Here is a 17939-nt window from a genome sequence, read left to right as displayed (position 1 = left end):
AGGTGAGGCAGGGTCCGCTGGTCGTAATGCAGGCGGCCCGGGCTGGGGGGGATGGAGGCGGGGCGGGGGGCGCCCTCCCGGGGCGCCGTGGGAAATGAAGCGTGTTGACTGCCGCTCCCGCCCGCCTGCCCCGCCCTCCGCCGCTACACTTCCGGCGGGGCTGCGACCGCGGAGGGGCGCGGGCGGGCGCGCGGGCGGCCGCTGGGGGTGGCGGGATAGGCTGGGCGCGGCCGGCGGTGCGGGCCGTGCTGTCCGGGTCTCTGCGTTCCCCGCGGGCCCTCCGTCCCGCCGGCGCCATGGGCAATTGCCACACGGTGGGGCCCAACGAGGCGCTGGTGGTTTCAGGTGAGAGGGCGGCGAGGGAGGCGGGTCTGAGGCGCCGGGCCGATTAGGACGTTGGGGCGCGGGCTGTGCCCGCGAAGGGGGCCGCGGGGTGGGTGCGGGGCTGGGGAGCCAGCGGGGCCGAGCTAGGCCGGGGGAGGGCTCCGAGGGCGGTGCGGAGCGGAGGGTGGGGGCGCGGGTGTTGGGCCCGAGAACCTTCCAGGAGGGGACCCCCTTTCTCACACTTGGCGGTGTTCCGAGCCCTCCCGAGACTCCCCCTCCCCACTGCGTGTTTGCCCGTGTTTATTCGCTCCTTTCTCCGCCTCCTCCCTGGGCACGGTCGCCTCCCTTCTACTCCACCGTGGCCTAGGGGGTCCCGAACTGAGGCCGTGGGAAGGGGACCCGCGGTTCCCAGAACATAGCGGTTTGGCCGGATTCCGGGGCCTGGCCCTTGGGGTGGGTCTCGAAGCTTTGGAGGGCAGGTGCCTGCCTGGGGAGGGGCCCTGGGACCGGGATCCTTGTGCTCCCGTTAATTCTGAGCGGGTTGGGGCTTGCTGGCACCGCCCGCCCCCGGAGATGCGGGTAAAACGGCCTCTACAGGTTGAGAAACCGGGTCCTGGGCTGTGTCGCCGCGGTTGCAAAATGCTACAGACTCCAGAATTTCCGGGAGCTTCGGTGGGGCCTGGGGACTGCTGTACTGGGGAGGGGAGAGCTATCTTTGCCTTAAGGCTCCTTTTTAAATTGTAGATTTGGGTATCTTGAGAGGTGGCAGAAGCCTTTCAAGCCACCAGTTTGTGCAGCCCCCTTGCAGGTTCACAGGTGCTGGGGAGGGTGGTTTCCGGACAGCTTGTGGAGGCCAGGAGGGGCAGGAATCTTTCAGCTCTTCCTTCCCACTATCAATGCCAATTTCCAGCCTGTATGCAGAGTTGTTAGGGCTGGCTACAGAAGTGGGTGAAGGGGGGGGGGGGGGGGGGGGGGGGGGGGGGGGGGGGGGGGGGGGGGGGGGGGGGGGGGGGGGGGGGGGGGGAGCTAGACCAGGGTTTGTCACTGCCCCTTGGGGAGGTGTGATGAATCCATTGGGAACTTTTACCCCAAAACATGGTCTCTGGCTCAGTTTGGATTTCAAAATCAGAATCAGTCTCTCCACTGGGACCGGAAATCCCCCATCTCCCTGATGAAGACCCTCCTACTCTTGTGGCGAGATGCAGACAAGACCAGAGGTGGCCTTAGGATTTAGGAGGGAGACCCCTTCAGAGAGCACTGAGGCCAGACTTGTACCTGTCTCCCGGACCCCAGCCCTAAAGAAGACTTTTTTTTTTTTAATTTTTTTAATGTTTTATTTATTTCTGAGAGAGACAGCGTGAGCAGCGGAGGGTCAGAGAGAGAGGGAGACACAGAATCTGAAGCAGGCTCTAGGTTTCTGAGCTGTCAGCACAGAACCCGATGCGGGGCTCAAACTCACGAACCTCGAGACCATGACCTGAGCCGAAGTCGGATGCTTAACCAACTGAGCCACCCAGGCGCCCCTAGAGAAGACTTAGAACCCGAAAATCTGCACGGCTCTTTGTTTCTCTTGTGGGATTTCTTTCTGGAAGCCCAGACCCTGGGCGGTGGAGTAGAGGGGAGGAGACTGTGCCCAGGGAGGAGGCGGAGAAAGGAGGCTTTTGCTCCAGTCCTGTCCCTGTGGAGAGGCTAGGGTGAGAGGAGCATCTGAGTTGGGCTGCATTATACCTTCCACCTGCCAAGGATCTGGTCCTCTGGCCAGAGGCCAGTGCAGTAGCCTCCCTCCCCTGTTTTAGCGGGGAGCGGAGGCCGTGCTGAGGATTGAGGGTGCTGTAGTCAAGGAAGGGTAGGAGAGAAGAGGGAGCAGTAAAGCTCAGTATAACAGAACCTGGGGATTTGAGACTATCCAGCAGAGAGAGAGCTGCAGCAGTCTCCCTCACCGAACTCCCAGCCGAGCAGAGCCGAGCAGCAGCTCCCAGCCCTGATCTAGGCCTGGAGGCATCACATTCAGCCCAGTTTGAGAAGGATGCAGATGCATCTGGTCATCTCCTGCACCTGAAAAGACTGGAGGGTTTTCCGGGTTGTCTGACCTCCCTCCTTCGTTCTGTAATATAAAACCTCTCTCTCTCTGTCTGTCTTTCTCCTTTTAGCAATTTAAAAGGGGGAATCCGAACACCATACATCTTTCTCTCATCCCTACGATAGGTCAGAGGTTCTTAACCTGGGGGTTGTGGGTAGAGTTTAGAGGTCTGTGCATTCAGTTGGAGGAAAGACATGCCCCTAACCTTGTCACTAACCTGAATGGAAATGTAGCATTTCTTCAGATTATAAATGTCGGCACAATCCGTGTTTGCATTAGCGGATCTTTTCCTATTGTACTGCCGCTGTAGCATGTACCTTCGAAATCATTCACGCTCTCACTGAATTCCGCTCCTGAAACCGTCACTACACTGTATGTTAACTAACTTGGATTTAAATAAAATTTGTTGAAAAAGTGAGTAGTTTTAGCATCACTAAATTCTACTCCTAAACCGTCCCTACGCTATATGTTAACTAACTTGGATTTTTTTTTTTTAATTATTTACGCTCATCACTACTTTGATGTTAAGCTAGTTATTATGTAATGTATTCCTATATCACATCTATAGGAATTTCGTGTCACACGTTTGGTGGTTTTAGTATTTTGATATCTTTCAATATAATTTGTTTCTTACATATTTTATGCATTTATGAACATTCCCACGCTGCTGAACTACTAAAGGGGATTGTGGCTCAATAGAGGCTAAATCTCCCTTGTAGAATATGGTCTTCTCGAGTAGTGGGAAGAAGGTAGAAGAGAGGCAGGAAGAGCCCAGAATGTTCCTAAGAGGGCAGAGGGGTGGGCTGGGTCTGGAGGGACTAAGTGGGGCAGAGGTTGGCGTGGGATGTTTTGTGATTCTTCAGTTCAGATGCAGACAGGGCAAAGGCAAGTGAGTTGAGTTAGAAAAAAAGTGAGATAAAATTAGGAGAAACTTCCAGGTCTGAAGAGAGGGTTTCAGGTCTAGGGAGGTCAAGGAAGGGACACCTGAGTGCTCTCTTTTGGGAGCGGTGCTGAGCTCTGGCTCAGCCTGAGCAGGAATCTGGGAGGGAGATTCCTTTCAGGGCAGGAGGCTGGTGGGGGTGGGGCAGGCTGGCAGCGCGGGCTTCCTGTTGTTGCTACCCCTGGGAACCTGGCCATGTTGCCCTTGGCCAAGGCCCAGCTTAAGCTGTGGCAGCCTGCTCCCAAGGTCACAGAATAAGTTAAAGGTAAAGGGTGGAACCCTTCCCCCAGCCGATCCCACCACTGCCACTTCCACCCCCGGCACCGCGAGAGAGAAGTGTCCTGAAGTGTCCTGAAGCTCGCTTGGAGGCCCCAGCCCCCACCAGGCCCGAAGTGAAGCAAGCTGTGGTTTTTGACCCTTACAGTTTCTCCAGATCCCCAGATGGCTTAGGTTTCAGATTGATTGCTCGTCCTTAGAGGCCTCTCTCACCCCACTCCCCAGGGCAGAGAGGCCTGCAATAGCTTCCCTTGAGCAACAGCCCTGTGGACACTTATTTTCACCCCAGAGAAACAGGCAAGACCGCCTCTTCCCACCCATCCTCACGCTGCCCCTTAACTCCCTGGGCTTCTGGCTCGGCTCACCCCGAGCATGGTGCAGGCCCAGGAAACTGGGTTGGCTGCCCGGTGAGCAGTCTCAGACACCAGCCTCTGCGCTAGCGAGGCCTCCGTCCTTCGCCTCCTCTGGCCAAACCTTGTCTCCAATTCTCTGCTCTCTCTCTAATCTCTGGTTCCGTTGTTGACTTCACCACCCAATCAGACCTGTACTCTGGAGGCGCACGGTAGCCAGTAGACACTTAAATTTAACTAAATCAGAAGGGCGCCTGGGTGGCTCAGTCAGTTAGACGTCCGACTCTTGATTTCAGTGTGCAGCATGATCTCGCGGTTCATGAGATCGAGCCCTGAGTCCGGCTCTGTGCTGACAGAGCAGAGCCTGCTTCGCGTTCTCTCTCCCTGTCTCTCTTCCCCTCCCCAGAGTGTACGTTCATTCTCTCTCCCAAAATAAATAAACTTAAATACTTTTTTTTAATTAATTGTGCCAGCCACATTTCCAGTGCTCGGTAAGCACGTGTGGCTTATCGCGCAGTGGGGCTACAGAGCATCTCTACCCTCCCGGTGCTCTGAGACAAGACTGCTCTAGAAGTTATTTCGTGCCATCAGCCACCATGTCTCGCCTAGGTCACTGCAAGAGGCTTCTACCCAATCTCCTTGACCAACCCACCGCCATCTTCCTCCTTGTGCAAAGTGGTGTTTCTAAAATGCAAATCTCTCTCTCTCTCTCTCTCTCTCTCACATACACACACACACACACACACACACACACACACACACACACCTACACCTACACACACAGCTCTTTGGCCTGATACCTGAGACGCTCAATGATCTGCCCTCTGCCTGCCTACCCTGCCTTGTACCCCGCTGGGTCCTCAGAAACACTGTAACTCAGCTACATGAAACTACCCTTGACCTTTGGAGGCACACGCCCTAAGGCTTTCCTGGAAACTGATGTTTGAATACAGAAATGACAACACCTCCTGGCTTTTTTCTTAATCATGTTTCCTTTGAATCATCTGTTTCCTGCACATTTTTATGCACTGCAAGGAAACTGCCCCCCTCTAGCTTTTACCAAAGCCGTCTTGAACTCAGTGAATAATTTTGGTACTGTCAGGAGAGTTCACAAGAATTTCAGGAATTGGTTTTTCTCACTTCTGCATAGACTGCATGCCGGCATGCTGGACATGTCGACAGCCAGATCCGAGCTGGGCTGGGTTCAACATTCTGTTTCGTTGATACAGTTTTGGGGAACCACTTCCCTTTTTAGACCTTTTAGCTTTCTCTCCGCTTCGCCCGTTGGTACCACAGGTTGCCCTTTGTTTTGAATACTTGCCTTCCCCATTCACTCCCACAAGAGATACACAGTCACTCTATTTTTTAAAATTTTTTTTATAATGTTTATTTATTTTTGAGACAGAGCATGAGTGGGGGAGGGGCAGAGAGAGGGAGACACAATCCGAAACAGGCTCTTAGCTGTCAGCACAGAGCCCGATGTGGGGCTCAAACCCACGAACCGTGAGATCGTGACCTGAGCCAAAGTTGGACGCCCAACAGACTGAGCCACCCAAGTGCCCCTACAGTCACTCTAAAGCCCTGGGAATAGAGAACTAGCCTTACTGAGATGTGTCTGCCGGGCATGAGCAAGGATCTCATCTTGGCTCTGAGACCCCCTCCCTCGCTTCAGCCTCCCAGTGCTCCCCACCCCATGTGCCCTGCATTCCTTCTTGGTCTGCACATGCCCTGATAACAGGTGAATCACGTGGTATTATAATTTTCTCAGGAAAAGTCCCCACCTCCTTCAAGATCGGAATTGTAGGGGCACCTGGGTGGCTCAGTTGGTTAAGCGTCCGCCTTCAGCTCAGGTCATGATCACATGGTTTGTGGGTTCGAGCCCCACGTCAGGCTCTGTGCTGATGGTTAGCTCAGAGCCTGGAGCCTGCTTCCGATTCTGTGTCTCCCTCTCTCTCTGACCCTCCCCTGCTCACACTGTCTCTCTTTCTCTCTCAGAAATAAAACATTTAAAAAATTTTTTAAAAAGATAGGAATTGTAGGGGCGCCTGGGTGCCTCAGTCAGTTAAGCGTCCAACTTCAGCTCAGGTCATGATCTCACGGTTTGTGAGATGGAGACCCACGTTGGGCTCTGTGCTGACAGGTCAGAGCCTGGAGCCTGCTTCAGATCCTGTGTCTCCCTCTCTGCCCCTCACCCACTCGCACTCTGTCTCTCTCTCAAAAATAAATTAACGTTAAAAAAAATAGGAATTGTATTTTTATCCCTTTATCCCTAGCACAGAAGCATTTTACTTGTTTGTTGAATGAATGGTTATGTGAAAGATGGAAGCTTTTCCCTCTTTTCCTGCTCACGTCTGCCCACTGACTTATGTTCTCTGGAAGCACTTACATTCTGAACCACTCCTTGGTATCCTGCCTTTTTTTTTTTTTTTTTTTGGTATCTTGCTTTTTATGCAGATTGTCTCTCTACCGAATTTCTGTCTCCCATTTTTTTTTTTAATTTTTAATGTTTATTTTTGAGAGAGAGAGAGAGCACAGGTGGGAGAGGGGCAGAGAGGGACAGAGTGCGAGTGGGGGAGGGGCAGAGAGAGAGAGGGAGACACAGAATCCAAAGCAGGCTTCAGGCTCTGAGCTGTCAGCACAGAGCCTGACGCAGGGCTGGAACTCATGAACTGCGAGCTCGTGACCTGAGCCGAAATAGGACGCTTAACCAGCTGAGCCACCCAGGCGCCCCTGTCTGTCTCCCATTCCCGTGTAAGCTCAGCACCCAGCAGTGAGGGTTGTCAACTGTCAGAGCAGGTAAAGGCCCAGAGTTGCTGCTGGAGGGCTGGGGGGTAGACAGACCCAAGAACTGACTGACCAGCAGTGGTTTGCTTTGCTCTCCAGGGGGCTGTTGTGGCTCTGACTATAAACAGTACGTGTTTGGCGGCTGGGCCTGGGCCTGGTGGTGTATCTCCGACACTCAGAGGTAAGGGCCCAGGGGCTGGGGAACCTGGCATCCTGGTGGGCAAGGGAGGAAAGGGTTTCCAGCCTTCCCCTCTTCACCCCCTGGTCAGCTAGAGCGCCCACCCTTCCCACATCCCCATCCTGGGGGCCTCCTAAGAAGTAGGTGAGTGGGTGGCACAGGGACACAGGGGGTCTGTGGGCACCTTCTCCTTAGTGGGGGTGCTGTTTCCCCTGGAGATGTGGCTTCGGTCCCAGAGAATTCCGGGTCACGCCCAGGCAGAATCCTAATCCCCTGAGTCTAACTCAGTCATTCTTGCAGCCCAACTCCCCATGGAGAGGAAGGGCAGAGGAGTCCCACACACACCCTCACCCGCGCAGGCCTGGACGATGTAGGCAGGGTTAAAGGGCAGAGAATAACGGAGGCACAGTCTGAAGTGGCTCCGTGAGAGCAGCACGGACAGGGGGCAGGGTCTAATGACCTGGTGCTGGGCTGGGCAAAACACGTCTGGACCTCCTCACTCGGTCTGGAAAGACCCACCAGAGGAAGGGAGATTTCAGCCCCCCAGAGGGCCCACCATCCAGCTCTCCCTGGGGCTCCCCTAGAACCCTGCGCAGGACCAGACTTGGCCTGGGCCTCCCCTGGCACCCTAACTGCCTACCCACAAGGAGAGGAGGCACCCAGCCACCTTTCTGCCATCCCCCCTTCCTGACTGTGCCTGCATCCTTCCAGGCCAGGACCCAGGCAACAGGGAAGGGAAGTGGTGGTCACCCCGGGCGGGGAGCGACAGCGATTCCAGTGGAAATCCCTCTCTGGCCGAGCGCCCCAGTCAGCAGAGATAGGGCCCCCGTGGCTGCACTCACCTACTGTGCCTGGCACCCCAGGGAGACAGGGTATCAGCTAGGGTCGAGGCCAGGGGAAAGCAGGTCACCTTTGTAACTCCACGGATTGCCCGCGACCCCCTCTGCTCTCCCCTCACTTTGTTCTGCCGGGGTTGAGGAATCCTGGGGGACTCTTCTGGCTCAAGGCCAAAGTGTCTGGGAGTAACCAGTACTGATCACAGCTGCTTCTCAGGAGGATGCCAGACCCTCCTGAGTGGGCCAGTGGCCTGTCGGAAGCCATGGGGTCCCCTCCCCAGAGGCACTGTCACCCCCCCACACGTGTGCCTTGCAGTCGTGGCATGCCTTGTCCAAACACTCTGAGGGACAGCCAGGCCTGGAGGGTTTGCACCTTACCCAGAGACCTGTCCTGCGCAGGCATCCACTGCTCGGGTGACACACCTGCAGCCCTTTCTCTACGCTCTTGGCACACCCTCCTGCTTCTTGCTACAGGGAGCAGAGCCCCAAGACAGGAGAGCCAAGCTTCTCCGACAGTGGGTTTGGAAGTAAGGAGCGGAGGGCCTCATACGGCATTCTGGGAAGCTGACCTCACACACCCAGGCTGAGCATTCTCCCTTTGGTCCCCCTTGCTGGGTGGTCTAAGCCTGCAGGCCTCCCCTTCCGGGGCTCTGTTTCCAAGGGCAGCCCCTTCCCCGACCCCTAGCCTACTTGAAAGTCGTCTCTACAAGCCAGGGCCTCTGTGTCCCTAGGCCTGCAGGAGGAGCCTTTCAGGTCAGAGTAGAGGCTTCTGACGCAGCCTGAATTCTAGCCTCCCTCGCGAGAAGCTTTCCACCCACCCTCCTGCGCACCCCCCACCCCTGTGGTCACCCATGCTTTGCCAGGCTCAGTGAAGTCCCTCTTGCTGCACTTGCCGCCACGTCCTGCCCTGTCCTGAGGCCCTGATGGGGCAGCTCTCTCTCCCTTACCTGAGCGGGTCCTCCACCGCTGGCATCTGAGCTGCAGCCTCCTGTCTTCCCCCCCTTCCTTCCCCCTTTCCCTCCCTCTCTCCTATCTCCCTCTCTCCTCCCTCCCCAGAAGAGAGCTTGGTGGTTCCTGTCTGAGTCCTCTCAGGCCCAGGAGTGCTAGTATAAGGGGCTCGGATGAAGACCCCTTCCCACATCTGCACGGCCAGAGCCCCCAGGGCTGCCAACTGCCAGGCGAAGGCCGGTCGCCCCCGTCCCCCACCCCCCACCCCCTTCCCCCAGTCGGCCTGCTTCTGCTCCTTCAGCTTCAGCTGCTGTCCGCCCTTCCTCTGGTTGAAGGAAACTGTCTACACGGTCCGCGGTCCCGCTTCTGTCCGGCCTCCCACCCTGCGCCCACTTGCACACACGTGCCACGCCAGGGAGCCCAGCTAGGGAGGTCCAGACAGCTTCCAGGCGCTTCATTTTCTTTGCCATGACTCTCTTCGCCTGTGCCCAACTTCGGAGATCCCAAAGTGAATTACCTGTCACCTCCCAGTTATCCCTGTGAATATTCTGGGAGGGAAGCACTTTCTCCTCCAGCCTTCCTTGACACCCAGCCCCGCCAAATCAGAAAATCCAAGGTTTTCTTTGGGCTTTTCCGGCCCTAAATTGCCTTCTTATAACATATAGCACAAACCCAAGCAGGATTCGGTGCTGGCTGTGGCTCTCTAGTCCCCAGAGTGGCCTCTCCCGTCCAATTTTGGAAACACAGGTTTGCCTGCGTTTGGAAGGTAGAGCTGAGGCTAAATGTCCCGGGCCCTCCCGCCAGGAGTCTGCCAGGACCTTCCTGGGAAAGCAAGGGTGGGGGGCAACCCAGGTGCCCTGTGCACAGGCCTCCTGACCTCAGGTCGTAGGCTTTCCCCCAGCCCAGCAGCTCCTCCTTAGAGCGGTGTGGGGGCTAGAGAAGAGACCCGGAGGCCTCAGGCCAGCAGGGGCCTTCCTCTGGCCCCCCTACAACCCTAGGCCGAGCTGGCAGTAGAGGGCTGAGTACTAAGAGCAGCCCCGCCCTGCCCCAAGCAGCCAGCATCGTTGCTTGTCTGGTAACCACTGTGTGTGTTTGCTGTGTCCCCTCCTACCCTTTCCTGCCCCTGCCTCCCCCTCCCCCCGGCTGCTCCTCAGACTGTCTCTGGAGGTTATGACCATCCTGTGTCGCTGTGAGAATATTGAGACGTCGGAGGGGGTCCCGCTATTCGTAACAGGGGTTGCACAGGTAATAACGCACCTGCTTCCTCCTCTGTGTCTAACCTTCTCTCTTCCTGCCCTGTGGGGCCTGGCAGGCAGGAGCCGGACGGACTCCCCTCCGAGAGTGTGCCTCCCTCCCCTCCACTCCCACCTGTGCTGCTGTGGGTGCCAGGATGGACCCCCTAGAGCCCCCCAGCTCTCTTGCCCTCACCGACTGGGGCTGCTAGTGGGGAAAGAGCAAGGGATTCTGGAAGCTTTGCCCAAGTCTGCTAGTGGATGTCCTTGGATGCCAAGGGGTAAGTTGAGGCAGGAGACACAGGCCCCTGTGTGCCAGAGCTCGGCTGTCTGGACAGGAAGGGTTCAGTCCCGACCACTCTGGGTGCTGCGGAGCCCTTTGCTAGTCCCCCCGTCTGTGCTGACACGCCAGTGTCAAGTGAGCCCTCTTTGTCGCAGGGCCAGAAAAGGGGTCCCATGAGTAGTTCTGTTCATCAAGCTCCTTGGCCTCCTCCGACCTCCTTGACAGACCTTAGCAAAACGAGCCTTGGCCATTCCCTGCTCCTAATTTTTGTTGAGAAGCCTTTGAGCAAATCTCTTGTCACTAGGTTTTAGTTTCCCTATGTGTGAATAGGGGAATCATGTTTTCTGTATGTTCCGTAGGGATATCGGAAAGGCAAATAAAACAACATGAGGGCTCTTTGGGATTTTTGAAAAAGAAGTGCTGGAGAAACCTAAGCTTTATTATGAATCCAGTCTCACTGTGTGTGTGTGTGTGTGTGTGTGTGTGTGTGTGCGCGCGCGCGTGCACGCACGCGTGTGTGGGTTTTTTTTAAGCTCATTTATTATTTATAAAAATTCTTTCATGTTGATTTTTGAGAGAGAGAGAAGAGAGAGAGAGTGTGAGCGAGGAAGGGGCAGAGAGAGGGAGACACAGAATCCAAAGCAGCTCCAGGCTCCGAACTGTCAGCACAGAGCCCGACGCGGGGCCAAACCCACTGACCGCGAGATCATGACCTGAGCCAAAGTCGGACACTCAACTGACTGAGCCACCCAGGCGCCCTATGTTCATTTATTTATTTTGAGAGAGAGAGCAAGCAGAGGAGGGGCAGAGAGAGGGGGGAAAAGAGAATCCCAAGCAGGCTCCACGCTGTCAGCACAGAGCCTGACTCAGGGCTGGGTCCCACCAACCGTGAGATCATGACCTGAGCTGAAATCCAAGAGCTGAACCCCCAACCAACGGAGCCCCTCAGGAGCCCCCCCAGTCTTGCTTTGAAAAGCAAGTGGCCCAGTGCCTCGCTCTCCACTGCCATGCAGCTGTAGCCAGTGAAACCCATTCCCGAGCCAGGGTGTTTAGGGACTCCCCGTGCTCTCTGCGACATGCAGGTGCTCGTCCTCGTTGCTGCACTCGGCAGCGCTCCGTTGATCCTTCCCAGCTGCAGGCACTGCGGTGAACCCCAGAAAGCCCCCACGCCCCCAGAGCCTGCATGCCGGGCGCCCTACTGGAAGGGCCCCAGACATCATCTTACCGATCCCATTACCTTGCCTGAAATTGCCCTTCAGGCATCTCAGGCGTCTCGAGCAAAACCCTACACCACATCTCCCTTCCTTGCCCAGCCTGCTGGCTCTGTTGGGGAAGGAGACCGTCCCCACCTTGTCCACTCCTTGTAGCCGTGCACCAGCAGGCTTCGGCGCAGAGGCCTGAGAGACTCAGAGCACCTTGTGTGGAACCAGTAGGGTCCCAGCCTCCCTCGACACCCTTGGCTGAAGAAACGCTGCTCCCCCTGCACACTGCTACCGACTTGAGGCAACTGCCGATACCTGCGTCCCTTTTAAGCTTGGTGATGTGTGCCCTGGAGATTGTCTGGGCCAGGAAGCCCTCTTGTGACCTCAGCCCTGGTTCCCCACTTGAGCCACCTGGGCCCAACCCCGAGGGTAGGCTTCAAGTCCAGCCTTTTGCCAGGTGCAGGGACCGGGCAGGACTCACCTGGCCAGGCGCAGACGCAGGGTCACCTGTCTCCGGCCAGCAGCGGGCATACTCCTAGCACGCCAGGCTACTAGGCAGGGCTCTCTAGGCAGTCTCCGGGGGCGCCCCGGGCACAGGTGAAGGCCCCTGGGAGGTGTTCATATCACCCACCCAGCCCAGCCCGGGGCACCAGCACTTACGTGTTTTCCCCAGGACGCACACACACAGCTCCACGTGGACCCTCCCCACTGGCCCAGACCACCCACAGCCACAGCTCTACTCCGTTTCCCTACTCTGCAAGCCAGGCTCATGTGAGCAGAGGACGTGTGCCGTGGGCAGGACACTTACACCGCTTCCCCGGAGCCACTGCACCCACGCTGCTCTGCCTTCCCACCCATCTCCCCACAGACCCCTGACTGCGACCCCTAGAGCACCCTTCCCACCCTCTTCAGCAGGACCCCTGGCCCATCCCAGGCGGAGCAGTGAGGTATTGGACTCGCCCCTCGCCCCAGGCCCTGGGCTCCCAGACCCATGCCCCTGTTTTGCATTTCTTGGCAGGATTTCCCTAGAGATTATGACGTTGCAGCCCCGCTGCGAGGACGTAGAGACGGCCGAGGGGGTAGCTTTAACTGTGACGGGTGTCGCCCAGGTATAGTAACTCAGCAGCCCCACGCATGTCCGTTGAGCTGCCTCGTCCCTGTGCCGGGGTTTGGGGGGAGGAGAGGACAGCAGCCAGGGGCAGTCTCTCTCCCTGGTGCCCCTTCCCCCGTCCACCTTCCAAGAGAGGGTCGTCGCCACCGGAACATGCTCACTCGGCCCTTGGCCACTCAGTAGGACTAACAGACACCCCTTCTCTCCTCAGCGGGCCTGCGAGGGACAGAGCCACGCTGAGGGCTCCTACTCACTAACCCCACCCCATTTTTTGCAGGTGTTGGAAGCACCACCCCCCCAGAATCCAGGCCTTCCCTGTTCCCAGGGGCGGGGGCTAAAGGGACCAGAGAGGGGAGGCCACGTGCGGCACAGGAGCTCTGTCAGGGCTGCTCTCTGTTCCCAGTGCGGGGTCGGGTGAGGGGCTTCCTGCTCTGGTCCAGTTCTCAACCTCACATGGCAGCAAGGTGCAGCCATGTTACAGCCGTGTTACAGGCCTCTGGCGAGTGGGTGCTTGGCTTCGTACCTCGCGTATGAGAGGCGGGTGGATACCCACCCCCCACGGCATCGCCCTGGACCTGTCTCCTGCCCTGTCCAGGCTCTCTTCCCTCGTCTGTGTATCTGTGTCCCTATCGCTCATTTTCCTTTCTGCCCTCTCCGCCCCTCAGCCTGCAGGTCTCCCACCCATGGGGAGGCTGCATGGGAGGAGTTGGCTAACGAGGGAATTGTGAGTGGGCTGCAGGGTGGGGAGACGAGCCCAGATGCCCGGCAGAGAGGCCGTGTCGGGCCCGAGGCCGCCAGTGGTAAGGATTCCATGTGTGCTCTCCTCGCCAGAGGCCTCAGACACTCTCCCCGCCTGGGCCCTAGGCCTCCAGGGCTGAAAAAGGAGGGGCGGGGCACAGCCACTATCCTCCATGTCTGTGGGTTTGGGGCCTCCATCTGCCCCCCTCCAGCCTGGTTCAGGTGCCTCTGTAACTACTGGCAGGTGAAGATCATGACGGAGAAGGAGCTCCTGGCAGTGGCCTGCGAGCAGTTCCTGGGCAAGAACGTGCAGGACATCAAGAACGTCGTCCTGCAGACCCTGGAGGGTCACCTGCGCTCCATCCTCGGTGCGGCCCTGCCCCTCCCGGGGACCCCTCTGTGCCTTCCAGGAGCCCCGCGGGCTCTTCCAGACCAGGGCCCGGGAGGGGCGGGGGTTGGCACAGGGAGCTCTGTCAGTCCCACCAAGGTTTCCCTTCCCAACTTGAGGTGACTTGAGGGAAAGGGGAGAGGAGGGGCTGCCAGTCTGGTCAGGCTCCTGGGGTTGCTTGTGACCCTTTTCCTTATCAAGCCTGGACCGTGCAAGAGGAGGCTCAGTGTTACAGGCTGTGAAGAGGAACCCCAGGAGGCCCGAGCCCAGACTGCACTACTCGGGCATACACTCCCACTGCACTTGCACGCCGCCTCCCCTCTGCAGTGGGCTGGGCCCCCAGGGAGCCAGCGCATGATCCCTCTGTCCCCAGGGACCCTCACCGTGGAGCAGATTTATCAGGACCGGGACCAGTTTGCCAAGCTGGTGCGGGAGGTGGCTGCCCCTGACGTCGGCCGCATGGGCATCGAGATCCTCAGCTTCACCATCAAGGTGCAGTGAGCTGGGAAGGCTGCAGCCCCCGGTAGCCCCCCTGGAGGGGGTGCTGGCAAGAGGGACACCTTTGTACCCAGGACTCTTCTCAAGGATGACCCCCCCCTTCCCTCCCAGGACGTGTATGACAAAGTGGACTATCTCAGCTCCTTGGGCAAGACACAGACCGCCGTGGTACAGAGAGATGCCGACATTGGGGTGGCTGAGGCCGAGCGAGATGCAGGCATCCGGGTACGTGGGCTTTCCTTCCTGCCCCCAGGGCCAGGGATCTTAGGGGTGGTGGGGCCGTGGTAGGCTGGGGGACCCTCAGCAGCTGCCCCTCTTGCTGCCAGGAAGCAGAGTGCAAGAAGGAGATGCTGGATGTGAAGTTCATGGCAGACACCAAGATTGCCGACTCCAAGCGAGCCTTCGAGCTACAAAAGTCAGCTTTCAGTGAGGAGGTCAACATCAAGGTGAGGAGCCGTGGGGCATCCCGGGTTGGGGCTCGGGGCCATGACCTGGCAGCCAGCCTCTGACTGCCCATCTTCCCATCACAGACAGCCGAGGCCCAGCTGGCCTATGAGCTGCAGGGGGCCCGTGAGCAGCAGAAGATCCGGCAGGAAGAGATCGAGATCGAGATTGTACAGCGCAAGAAGCAGATCGCAGTGGAGGCGCAAGAGATCCTGCGCACAGACAAGGAGCTCATCGCCACAGTGCGCCGCCCGGCCGAGGCAGAGGCCCACCGCATACAGCAGATCGCCGAGGGTGAAAAGTGAGCACCCCCGGCTGAGGGGGGACTGGTCAGGCTCCTCTCCCGGCCACCTCCCCAGCCCCAGTGTGGAAGCCGCTCCTCCCTGGGCCTGCCGGCCGAGGAAGGGGTGAGCCGCCTTCCCAGTGAGATTGCCATTGGGAAGGCTGAACTGGATAAAGGAGACCCGAGGGCCCTGTATGGTACTTGGCACGGCGGGCATCCCGGCTGGTCTCCTCTCCCGTTTGCATCTGACACTGGTGGCCTCTGCCAGAGGCACCTCCCTTCCTGGGTCCCCGACCCCTGACACCCGTCAGAGCAGAGGGTTTGAGGGTTTGCTGGCCCCCAGGCAAGGCTGGAGGGGCCCCTGGCACTCCGCACTGATCCCGCCCGGCCTGAACTCCTGCAGGGTGAAGCAGGTCCTCTTAGCACAGGCCGAGGCTGAGAAGATCCGCAAAATCGGGGAGGCGGAGGCAGCAGTCATCGAGGCGATGGGCAAGGCCGAGGCTGAGAGGATGAAGCTCAAGGCCGAGGCCTACCAGAAATACGGGGACGCAGCCAAGATGGCCTTGGTGCTGGAGGCCCTGCCCCAGGTGAGGCCTTCGCCCCGGGCGGGTCCGGCAGGCCTTGTCAGGGACACAGCCACAGGGTGGCAGGACGCATTACATGGGGAAGTACTCAGCGGGGGGCAGGAGCCCTACAACAGCCACGGGCCCATCCCTGGCCCACTGCCTCTCACCGGCCGACCGGCCGTGGCTTGCAAACAAGAGCATGGGGTTTGGGCCAGAAAGGAAGGGAGGTGCGGGAGGACGGAGTCGGATCACCAACCGAGCCCTCCTCCCACATGCCCCACCTAGATTGCTGCCAAAATCGCTGCCCCGCTGACCAAAGTCGATGAGATCGTGGTCCTCAGCGGGGACAACAGCAAGGTGACTTCGGAAGTAAACCGACTGCTGGCCGAGCTGCCAGCCTCTGTGCACGCCCTCACAGGCGTGGACCTCTCCAAGGTGGGTGCCCGGCCGCCTGCGGGTGGGACAGTCACGAGCCCCAGAGCCAAGGCCTCACGGCGTCTCCCTCCCTCGCAGGTACCACTGATCAAGAAGGCCACCGGTGCGCAGGTGTGAGGCTCCCGAAGGCCTGCACCCGTTAGCAGCCGCCCGCCTCTCCCTCCAGCACCCGTTCAACTACCACAGCTACAACGGGAACATTACTGACTCTGGTGCCTTATTTTGTAGGGACCAGAAGTGCTGCGTGTTCAGGCCTTCTGTGGCTGTCTTCCCTTCTGTCCTGTCTCTGGCCGTCTCCCTCCTCTTCTCCTCTTCCCCACGCCTTCACTTTCATTGCCACATTCATCTGGTTGGTCTCTTCCACCCACATCTCCCTGTATGTCTCTTCCTTTGTCTGTCTTTTTCTGTCCCTCTCTGCTCCCACCCTCTACACACATCATGTAGTTTAAGCTGAAGACGTTTATTATAATCACTGTCTGTCTGTGGGGGGTAGTGGCCCTGCTGCTCCTCAGAATCCTGGTGCCTTGAAGTTCTCTGTGCATCTGTCCATCCTTCCCATGGCCCTTGCCAAAACTCGGCCTGGGTGCGGAGGGTCTGGGTAGGATGGCCCCCTTCCCCTCTCCTGGCCTGGTCTTCCCAGCCCTAAACCCGACCCCAGGAAGTCCCCAGCTCCATCTGCTCCGGACCCCTCGGCCTAGCCAGGCGCTGCCCTCTACTTCAGCCTCCCCCAGCCCCAGGCCTGCTCTCATCCCTTAACCTCTCTCTCCCTACCCAGGGGCAGAGGCAAGGCCTCCTGTCTACAGCAGCTCCCTCAGTTTACTACTGCCTTAGGAGGCCCCTGCTTGTGCTCAGGGAAGTCCCCTTTATGGACATGTCCCTACTAGGTGGAGTGGGGCTTGGTCCCAACTCTGCTAAGCTCTTCTGGGATCAGGGTTTAGCCCCGTTGGGGACTAGAAGGTGTGTAGACCGTCTTCCTGCTAGGGCTGCTCTGTGCTGGTTATCGGGCCAGGCCCTTCCAGTGGGCGGGGCTGTGCCAGGCCTGCCCGGAGCTGAGTGCTGTGGACTGGCCAGACCCCGTGTCCCTCGTGCCGTCTTTCCTTCTGGCCAGAGTGGTAGGGCTCCAGCCGTGGGGAAGCAGCCCGGTCCTCTGTCTCCTTGCTGTAGTGGAGACAGAGGAGCCCGGGGCCCAAGCACCCTGGCAGGGGGCTGTGGGTGACCAGCGGTCCCAGTGTCCCACTTCTGGCTCTGCCGCAGCCTGTATAGCTGTTCCTGCATGTGGATGCCGCATGTCTGGTCCGGGGCTTGGATGCTGCACTGCCCCACTGCCTGTCCCTTCTGGTAAAATAAAAGATCTGTTATGCCTATGCCCTTATTGTGTCTTCTGTGAGAGTAGAGGCTAGGAAGCAAGAACTCACCAGGTCCGCTCCCCATAACACCCATTCAGCCTCACAGCTACGCCATGTCTGTTCTTCCCCATGGTAGCCACTGGAGGGCATCAGCACACTGACCCTGTCCCCAGTAGCTTCCTGGGGCAGGGTGGCCGTTGGCCCAGGTGCTGCAACCAGATCTGAGCCTCGGGAGCCCTGGCTCCGTTGCCTGCAGAAGATGGAAGGGGCTGCCACGTTCACTGCGCCTCACTCAGTCCTGGAGCCCATTTCTCAGGCTTAAGAACATGAACTCTGGAATCAGACTGCTTGGGTTTAAATTTTAGCTCTGTTGTTACCACCTGTGTAATCTTGAGCAACTCTCTTCATCTCTCTGGCCGTTAGAATTCTTTTTTTCGTGTGTGTGTGTGTGTGTGTGTGTGTGTGTGTTTTCCTTTTAATTTATTCTGAGAGAGAGTTTGAATATCAGCAAGGAACGGGCAGAGAGAGAGAGAGAATCCCAAGCAGGCTCTGTGCTGTCAGCATGGAGCCTGATGCAGCACTCAAACTCACAAACTGTGAGGTCATGACCTGAGCCAAAATCAAGAGTCAAGCGCTTCACTGAGTCACCTAGGCACCCCTACACCGACACATGTTTTATGACAAAAGTGGCAATGCA

General features: G+C 58.1%; 1 protein-coding gene across 4 annotated transcripts; it reads left to right on the top strand.

The window, feature by feature from the left end:
- Positions 1-62: 62 nt before the first annotated feature.
- FLOT2 (flotillin 2) lies at positions 63-17260 on the top strand. 4 transcript variants are annotated; one of them, XM_039252188.1, is made up of 11 exons: positions 63-345; positions 6854-6935; positions 9871-9961; positions 13527-13650; positions 14044-14162; positions 14280-14393; positions 14495-14614; positions 14699-14913; positions 15299-15482; positions 15747-15896; positions 15975-17260. In XM_039252188.1, exons 1-11 carry the CDS (start codon positions 297-299, stop codon positions 16011-16013), a joined length of 1287 nt encoding a protein of 428 aa, XP_039108119.1. In that variant the 5' UTR covers positions 63-296; the 3' UTR covers positions 16014-17260. The 4 variants fall into 4 exon arrangements, with proteins under 4 accessions (XP_039108119.1, XP_039108113.1, XP_039108127.1 ...); XM_039252182.1 differs by lacking the exon at positions 9871-9961 and adding an exon at positions 12452-12542 and having other exon boundaries at positions 68-345; XM_039252196.1 differs by lacking the exons at positions 63-345; positions 9871-9961 and adding exons at positions 10029-10229; positions 12452-12542 and having other exon boundaries at positions 6851-6935.
- Positions 17261-17939: the final 679 nt, after the last annotated feature.

This window comes from Hyaena hyaena, unplaced genomic scaffold (assembly GCF_003009895.1).
Source record: "Hyaena hyaena isolate Hyena2069 unplaced genomic scaffold, ASM300989v1 scaffold_10, whole genome shotgun sequence".
In the NCBI taxonomy this organism is placed as follows: domain Eukaryota; kingdom Metazoa; phylum Chordata; class Mammalia; order Carnivora; family Hyaenidae; genus Hyaena; species Hyaena hyaena.
Note: the sequence above shows the minus strand (reverse complement) of the source record. Positions and strands in the feature narration are given on the sequence as shown.